Source organism: Alexandromys fortis, unplaced genomic scaffold, assembly GCF_014885135.2.
Source record: "Alexandromys fortis isolate MF-2015 unplaced genomic scaffold, M_Fortis_MF-2015_v1.1 scaffold_60, whole genome shotgun sequence".
In the NCBI taxonomy this organism is placed as follows: Eukaryota; Metazoa; Chordata; class Mammalia; order Rodentia; family Cricetidae; genus Alexandromys; species Alexandromys fortis.
This window is the reverse complement of record NW_026067946.1, coordinates 2,048,511-2,058,051: the sequence shown is the minus strand read 5'-3', so window position 1 is coordinate 2,058,051 and position 9,541 is coordinate 2,048,511. Positions and strand designations below refer to the sequence as shown.

The window sequence follows — 9,541 nt, the reverse complement described above, 5'->3', positions numbered from 1 at the left end:
CAATTTTTTGCCCAGCAATCTTGTCTATTTCCCATAGCAGGGATAATAACTATATGTTTTTCTTTGGGTTCACCTTCTTATTTAGCTTCTTTAGGATCACAAATTATAGACTCAGTGACCTTTATTATACATTACATTTTTAAATGAGCTACACAATCATAGTACCTTAATCAATAACAGGAATATACATATAACAAATTGACCTTAAATTTGTATCAATAAACCAAGATTCATATCAATGCAAATCTCTATAACATATCCCCCTTTAAATGTAAACAAACAATTTTAAACAATATTTAGTAATATGGGCATAGTTATTTCCTATGGTAATAGTACTTCCTGCTATTTGGGGGTACTGTTAATCAGGTCTTTCGTGGTATAACCTGTGTGCTAGGTTCATCTCAGTCAGCAGTTAGGCAAAGTATTTTCTTTGTGGGGGTGTTCACAGCAACCTTTTGGGGGCCTTGTTCCATGAGACCATATTAGTCTGGAAGCAACCCACAGGTTCTCCTCTTCTGTGGAAACAAGAAAACCTCTTTTCCAAAGCAACATATACTTAGACCCAAATTTGGAAGTCATGATATCTTTATAATATACATGTTGGTTTAGCTTAGCAGCACATACAATGAAATGTCTCTCTGTACTTAGCTCATTCATAGTCAAAAAATTCAAAGATAACACAATAATATACATAATCCAGACTTTCTAAGAATTTTCCATTTTTACATGGCTTATTTTTCTTTTCTCCTTTTAATCTATTACTATCTGTACTCTGTCTCTTTAACGACCTTTTTTTTCATAAACCATTTACTTTTTTAACTCTATAATCTTTTTCTTCTCTCTCAAGCCTATGTACATTTATTCAACACTGTCTCATTTAGAGTTCTTCTATGTCTGAATCTGTCCTTATTGTGTTATCTGTAATTCTTTACTGTCCTTTTAAAATGGTAAGCCCTTCTTAAAACTTAAGCTGCTGCATTATTAGGTCGAATACGGTGCTGTGTGCTTGTCCTACCCAGTCTAAAACTTAAGTCTGCACCATTACACTGATATATATGGTACTGCCTGCTTGCTCCATGGCAGAGTTCTTGCACCTCTGAGCCTTGCACCCCATCTCCAGGCATAAACCTGGTCCACGTTGCCATCAAGCAAGTTGCAGCACATTGTTCACAAACCAATCCAAATACTTGGTCTCCTGAAAGAGCCAGAGGTTGCTCCGGCAGCACATCCCAGAAAGCCTGCATTCCAAAACGGCCCAGCTTTTTTCTGCTGCTGCTCCTGAGTCAGGAAAACCTCCTTTAAGGGAGCTGCGGCAAGCCACCAGCAAACAAGAAAAAGCTGTGTTAAACTCTATTCTTTTTTTAGTCTAGAATTCCTTTTCAAGCCTTCTCAGGTTTTACATGGATTTAGTTGGTCACATGGGCGCCAGTTTGTTGCAGGGTGGTCACTTATTTGTCCTGACCGCCCAGAACTGAAATAATCACACAGAAACTATTTATTAAATCACTACTTGGCCCATTAGCTCTAGCTTTTTATTGGCTAACTCTTATGTTAATTTAACCCATATCTGTTAATCTATATATCACCACGAGTTCGTGGCCTACCAGTAAAGTTTCAGCATGTCTATCTCCTGTGGCTGGCTCCATGGCTTCTCCCTCATTCTGCCTTCTTCCTCCCAGCATTCAGTCCAGTCCTCTCTGCCTACCTAAGTTCTGCCCTATCAAAACAGCAAGGCAGTTTCTTTATTCATTAATGGTAATCACAGCACATGGAGGGGACTCCCACATCAAGTAATTATTTCAGTTGTTTGCGTTTCTCTATTTACATGAAAATTCAAAATAGAGTCTTGGTTATTGGACCGTTATATAAACATTTTTCCTTTTGAGGATTAGCAGAGTATCATATTTAATCAGAAAGGTATTTCCACCTTACTATAGATGAATAGTGTAAAAACCACATTAAATAGCTTTTTATTTTTATAATATCTGTTGATCTTAATATGGTATAAGGTCATTTATGCTCAGATGACAGATAGGGTGATTTAGTTATATTTTTGTCTATCTACTTATGACACTGTCCAAAGTGAACACCTCATAAAGCTGTGTGACAGATGCGGCTTTCCACTGTGACTTGTTATTTTTATGCTGACTTGTTTTATGTTAGCTCTAATGAAGTGTTGACTGTTGAATAGCTTTTTAAAGACTGTTGCTTTGAGGCTCATTGTTTTATTTTTTTGGATCACTCTTCTTCCCTTTTATATCTTTTCTTGTTGAGATAATTGAAGTTAAATATTCTCTCTCTCTCTCTCTCTCTCTCTCTCTCTCTCACACACACACACACACACACACACACACACTCACACACACTAATAAATCTAGAGAAAACACATATTTTTATTTTTTGTGACTTTTTTTTGGCTTTGAGCTTTATTTTGTCTTATTTTTGCCTTGACTGTACTTTAATGAATTCTTTATTTCTAATTTTTAGAAATTTATATAATAAATTATGACTTTGAGGGAAATACCCAATTTCAAGCAGGCCTTTTCAGTTAAGTGCTTTAGAAGAAATGTGACCATGTTTAATAAGAACCTAATAACCTGTGAGAGATCTTTTTTCATGAAACAGAACTCTTGCCAGCTTGAAGGGTGTTCCTTAGTTACTCTAGTTCAAAGAGAAAGCTTTCTTGTGACTTCTATTACTTCCTACTTGGTGACATTTTTTCTCAGTGTCACTTGGTAAAAGAACACAAAGAAAGCAATTATGAAGGTAGAAGGGGTTTAGATTAAGTTTTTGTAGTTGGCTTACTTTACTAGCTTTTATTTATGGCTTGAATTTATAATGCCTTATAGATTATGAATCTAATATTATCCTTTGATGGAGTGATACAGGTGAGGTCACTATATGATAGAATAGAAGTGGCTTTTTGTGCTGTTTCTTTAACAAAGAATCCTATTGTGAGGCTAAAATATTATATATATTATGTGTATGTATACATATGTAATATAGTCTATGTGGACGGGGTGTTGTGGTGCATTACAAAGGCCATAGGACAATTTAGGGGAGTTAGTTCTTTCAAGTCTTTGTCAGCATATTCTCTCTCTCTCTCTCTCTCTCTCTCTCTCTCTCTCTCTTGTTCTGGTAAATTTTTATATTGATAAATTTGTATATTTTCTGAGTTTTGATACTATTGTATAAAAATGTTAGTTTTTAAATTTTTTTGATTGTTCATTGCTAGTATAGAAATCTGTCTGATTCATATATTGATTTTGTATCCTGAAACTTTGATAAACTCACTAGTTTGCGTATTTTACAGATTACTTAAAGTTTTCTGCATTGTTTATTTATATTGTCGATAAAAATAGCATTTCTTTTTCCAAACTGGACAGCTTTAAAATTTTTACTATTATACTTATTATTTTATGCATACATATGTGCTTGTGGGGGTTGCGCATGTCTTGGTACTCATGTGGAGGTCAGAGGACATCTTTGTGGGGTTCATTCTCTCATTTCTTTATGTGGATGCTAGAATCACCAGGGTTGTTCCATTGAGCCATCTTATTTGTCCCCAAATACACTTCAGTAATTAAATGATGTTTTTCTTGATTTTTTTTGTACTGTCAAGAATTTTTCATTGGGTATGGTGGCGCACACCTTTAATCCTAGCACTTGGGAGGCAGAGACAGGTGGATCTCTGTGAGTTTGAGGCCAGCCTGGTGTAAAAAAAGAGTTCCAGGACAGCCAAAGCTGTTACACAGAGAAACCTTGCCTTGATAACACCCCCTCCAAAGAAAAAGAAAAAAAGAAATTTCCATATAATAATGAATAGAGATAAAGTAGTAGATATTTTTAGTTTTGGTCTTGACCCTTAGACTGTGTTTCTTATAATTTAACTTAGGCCAAGTTTATTGGCAGTAAGATTACAAAGTCAAGTCCCGTCTAGGCTAATAAGTGCAAGTTCAAGGTCATTTTGGAAAAGTTTATGAGAACTGATTTCAAGTAAAAAGCAAACAAGGGGAGAAAAAAAAAATGGAAGAAGTGGGAGTTTAGCTTGTCTTGTATCCCCAAGGCCCTAGACCATACTCAAGTACTACATAAAATGAATGAAAAGACTAAGAAAAAAAAGAATGTTACAGGTTTTTCATAGTTGTCTTTTGTTGGGCTAAATAAATTTCTATAACTTATTTTGCTGAATTTTTATTTAAAACAATGTTTTATGGTGCTTAGGATCAAGCCGAGATTAAGCTGGGAAACACACAGTCACTGAGACATTACTGTGCTTGCTGAGAATTTTTATGATGAATGTGTGTTAGGTTTCTCAAATGCTTTTTATGTCTCTGAGATGATCATACAATTCATGGCTTTTAAATTTTAATTACTAGTGTGTGTGTGTGTGTGTGTGTGTGTGTGTGTATGTTATATGCATGTGAGTGTGCAAGTATGCAGTACACGTGGAGTCCAGAGCAGGTCATCAAGGCTTTCCTTTATTGCCTCATGATAGACTCTCATGGAACTGAACACTTGCCTTGTTAGCTAACAAGCTCTTGGGGACTGTTTGCTTCTGCTTGTTTCTCCAAGTCCTGGGTTGCAGCAGTGGCAGCCATATGTGCTTGCTGGGAATTCAAACTCAGGATCTTGTGCTTACAGACAGAGCAACTACTCTTATGTACTGAGTCCTCATAGGTTCTTCCCCAATTTCCAGAGATTTACCTTTGAAAGTTAAATTAGCTTTATATTCTAAGGGTGAAGATTACTTATTCAGATAACATTGCAGTTACCTTCTTAAGAATTGTAAGCTTCTTTGCTCATATTCTCCCTCCTTCTGCTCCTCCTTGGGACATTGGGAGCTCAGTCCGGTGCTCCAGTGTGGGTCTCTGTCTCTATCTCCATCCATCGCCAGATGAAGGTTCTATGGTGATATGCAAGATATTCATCAGTATGGCTATAGGATATGGTCATTTCAGGTTCTCTGTCCTCAGCTGCCCCAGGAACTAACTGGGGACATCGCCCTGGGCACCTGGGAGCACCAAATCTCTTGCCAACCCTAAGATGGCTCCCTTAATTAAGATGTGTGGACCACGAGGGGTGCACCCACCCACGGAGACAGTGGGGCTGATCTATTGTGAGCTCACCAAGGCCAGCTGGACTGCAACTGAAAAAGCATGGGATAAAACCGGACTCTCTGAATATGGCGGACAATGAGGGCTGCTGAGAAGCCAAGGACAATGCCACTGGGTTTTGATCCTACTTCATGTTCTGGCTTTGTGGGAGCCTAGCCAGTTTGGATGGATGTCCACCTTCCTAGACCAGGATGGAGGGGGGAGGACTTTGGACTTTCCACAGGGCAGGGAACCCTGACTGCCCCTCAGACTGGAGAGGGAGGGGGAGAGGAGTGGGGGGAGGGGGAGAGGAGAGGGAGGAGGGGGGAAAAGGGAGACGGGGAGGGAAATGGGAGGCGGGGAGGAGGAAAAAAATTTTTTTTCAAAAAAAAATTATATTAAAAAAAGAATTGTAAGCTTGCTTATGAGATATTTTTATAGTTTTTGTAGCTTGCAGTGATTTTGTGTTTGAAACAGTATAATATGATGGGTTGAGAACTCTTATTTCTAAGAGTTCTTTTCACATGATATTTCTTGGCTTGTAGTAGAATTTATCAGTTGTCTTATTTAGATAAGGTTTCATTTGTAAGGTTGTATTAAAATGTTTAATATCTATTATATATACATATACACACACATATAAAATGAAAAAATGAAATGTCTGCCCTGGCAATGCTGAAGCATGCACGGGCAGCTCATATATGGCAGTTCTGTTGAACTTGTTCATATTGGCTTTCATGGTCTAAGTTGATGAAGATGACTGATTAGGTCTCTTCCTCAAGAGGGCACCAGATCTCATTACAGATGGTTATGACCCATCATGTGGTTGCTGCTGGGATTTGGATATAGGACCTTTGGAATAGCAGGTAGTGATCTTAACCACTGAGCCATCTCTCCAGATACACATACATACACACATGCATGCATATATACACAAACATATATAGTATATAATACACATGCACACACATAAATGAAGACAGATAACTAGTCAGAATTTTGAGTCCAGAATATGAACATAGATGATCAGCTGAGTTTTGAGAGTAATGCAAAAACAGTTGAGGGGGCAGGGAAAATCTTGTCAAAATTTAGAATAGCCAGATTATCATTATTGACCAAAATGGATCTATTATTTTATTCTATACCTAAAGCAAAAACAAATCTACTTCAATGTGTATAATAGGTTTAAATATAAGAACCCAAATGGTACAATCTGTAGTTATAAAAATAGAAAATCTGTGGTCCCAAGTCCTAATCAGAAATTTTTTTGAATTGGCCATAAGCCAGTAGGAATTGTAAGAGGGAAATAAATTAATACTTCATGAAAATACAAAACACACACACAGTTCATTAATGATTTATAATAGTAACATTTGAAGTTCAAGAGCATCAGTCATCAGTAAAATACTATTAATCCATAGTAAGCTTATATGTCATAGCGATTGGCTTGGATAAAATATAAAAGACTGATGATACTAAACTTGTAAAAATCTGGCAATCTCATATTGCTGGTGGAGATCGGAAATGGCACAATCTCTCCACACTGTACTTTAGAACTGGTGTCTTATGAAGCTGCGTTTGCACTGCCACATGATGTTGTGATGGACTCCTCAAGTTGAATGAAAATGGGTGGTCATACAAAGACTCAGAATGTTCATGATATCTTCCTCCCACAAGAGCTGCAAATTTGAGCTTACTTAGGTGAATAGATGGATTTATTGTGGTTGTCTTCATGAAAAGCAATAAGCTCTTGATGCACGGAGCGCTATACAAAGCATGGTGAAGGAAAGAATCCAGATAGGAATCTGTATTGTATAATTCATACCGTATGAAAAGAATATAATCTGTAATGACAGAGCAGCGAAGTGGGATCCTCAGGCTAGAGGTTGGAGGTGGAAAGGGAAATTAATAGCAGAGCTATTTAAAGTCTCCGAGAAATCTCTTGATCACAGTGATAGTTATGCAGGTGTGGTGCCAAGGGTATATTTACTACAGTGAGCGAAGCTTTTCCCTCTAGTAATTATCAAACCTGACTGCACTTCACTATCACCTACTAAGCTTTCCAAATGCACCTACCTCTGCTGCACCATACACAACACGTCAGTTACTAGAAGAGGCCAGCTTCTTTGAACTTGTGAAAGTTCCCACAGTGCTTTCAGTTCTCATCTGGAGTTTGTAAACAGTGTTTTCTTTGTATTACTTTTCCTCTTTAAGTCTCCGAGACCCTAAGCCATTTTACTGGGTTTTGAGAATAAAGAGCTCTCCTATAACTTGCCGTTTTGGAAAATGATAGGCACTGATTAACAGTATAAGCATTATTTGTAAATTCAAGCAAGTGCTGTGGGAACGCAAGGTTCATTTGGCTGTAGATCAGTACAGGGAAGTTTGTTTTTCTGGAAACATTGAGCATTGTTCAGATAATACACAATAAGATGGCTCATTTGAAAAGCTTATCTTGCATGCTGCTCTTTCTTAAAGTATTTTTCTTCTCATTCGTATTGTCGTATTTTAATAATCAAGGAATCTCAATTTTTCAGTGACAGTATTGAAATATTTTTGTGTCTCTCAAAGTCTTAGTCTGTTACTATCAGTCTTTTATATTCTACATATTTTATTACAAAAACAAAACAAAAGCCTTAAAATGACAGTTGTTCTAGTAGCGCTTGGGGAAACAAATAATAGTAAAGGAGTTATTAATGTTGCTGTGTCTGACATGATTGTTATGTGGTTGCAATACTAATTCTGTTTATTTTTAATAGAGAATATGTGAGATGGAAATTTTGTTTTTCTATGTGTTTAGGAAATTCATAGTTAATGCTAAGCACTTTCAGCTCCAGGGTTTCTCAGACTCTGTAGCATGTTCTGCTCTGACTCTGTAAGATGGATCTATAGGATACAGAGATCTCAGTTTGACCATGTAGCCCCTTTTCCATTCATTCACCTCCAAGTTCCATGGATAGGCATCTAAGCAGGAAAATAAATTTTCGGTACCACTGAAGATATCATATGGCATATTTTAAAGATGACGATCTGTAGAAAGAATTTATATATGATTTTGGTATTTATAAATAGTAAATCCATATTTTAAATTTATGTCATAAATTTAGAAATAATCTTCATTTTTGCATATTTCACTGGTAAGTGAAAGTGAGATTTCCTATTCTCCTCTATTTCAGAGCAGAGTAGAAGAGATGACTTAGAAGCTTTAGGGCATATGTTCATGTATTTCCTCAGAGGCAGTCTTCCTTGGCAAGGCTTAAAGGTAATTATTTTTTGTGTTTCTTTATTGGAAATGTGTATTAAAACCTTCTGTTACAACTAAATAGTTTTTAAAACACCACATTCTTGCACTCCTCTTTCCACTTTAGGCTGACACATTAAAAGAGAGGTATCAGAAAATTGGCGACACGAAACGAGCCACACCAATAGAAGTGTTGTGTGAAAATTTCCCAGGTAATGGACAATGATAAACTTCATGAATTGAAATGTGCTTATGCATAAAGAAGGCTAAATTTCATTGCTTAAGTTTATAAGTACTTTTTTGTATACATTGAAAAGCAGGAGCATTCTAGAAACGTGATTTAAAAGTTGTCAACAATTACTGCATGGATCACAGAAAGTTTGTATATTTGTTCCACAAGATGACATTATATGAAGAAAATTCCATCTTTTAATTACCTGAAGACTGACTAAAGCCATGTTTCCTTCAATGATTCATTCTTAATAAGTTGAAATAACATGCTGAAGAATATGTGATATCATTTAGTGTACTGTTAGTTGTTTGAATCTCAATATTACTTCTATTTTTAAAGTACTATAAAATCTTACTGATTTTACTAATTTTAGGGAAATTTTATATTAGTATATACATTTTGAAAATAATTCTCCTCTAAGTATTTTTGGCAACTCAGAAGCAAAAATAAGGTTTTTTTTAATCCTAAGTTAAGAAATGGTTTGTCAATTAAAATTTTATGTTTGAGATAGAAGCTTGTTGAGTAACCCAGGCCTGTCTGTGGCCTTGCTTTATTCCCTGGTCTGGCCTGGGACTTGCTGCCTTCCTACTGCAGCCTCCTGAGTGGCCTGTACCACAAAGCTTAGCTGTTGTAATATGGAACGGCGGGGCTGCGTCCCCAACACCCCGGCTGCTTGGCTAGCTCATGCCCGAAATAACAACACACAAACTGTCTTCATTTAAGAACTGCTTGGCCCATGAACTCTAGCCCTTACAGGCTAATTCTCGCACCTGGACTAGCCCATTTCTAATAATGAGTGTAAGCACCCCAAGGTGCGCTTACCGGGAAGATTCTAGCCTCCGTCCATCATGGATCTGAGCTTCATGTGTCTGCCTCAGAGCGCAGAGCTATTGCCTCTACCTGGGAGGGCTGAGCATGGCGTCTCTCCGGAAGCAGAGCAGAGTCTGACCTCACTTCCTCTTCCGCCCAGAA

The 9,541-nt window shown here is 37.1% G+C and overlaps 1 protein-coding gene across 12 annotated transcripts in view; it reads left to right on the top strand.

Annotated features, from left to right (window-relative positions):
- Positions 1 to 9,541, top strand: part of Csnk1g3 (casein kinase 1 gamma 3) — a 90,736-nt gene that overhangs the window by 51,130 nt on the left and 30,065 nt on the right. For all 12 annotated transcript variants that reach the window (XM_050149247.1, XM_050149248.1, XM_050149244.1 and 9 more), the window contains 2 exons: positions 8,273 to 8,358; positions 8,465 to 8,549. In XM_050149247.1, the coding sequence (XP_050005204.1) occupies positions 8,273 to 8,358; positions 8,465 to 8,549 (171 nt within the window). The remainder of the gene's footprint in view (positions 1 to 8,272; positions 8,359 to 8,464; positions 8,550 to 9,541) is intronic.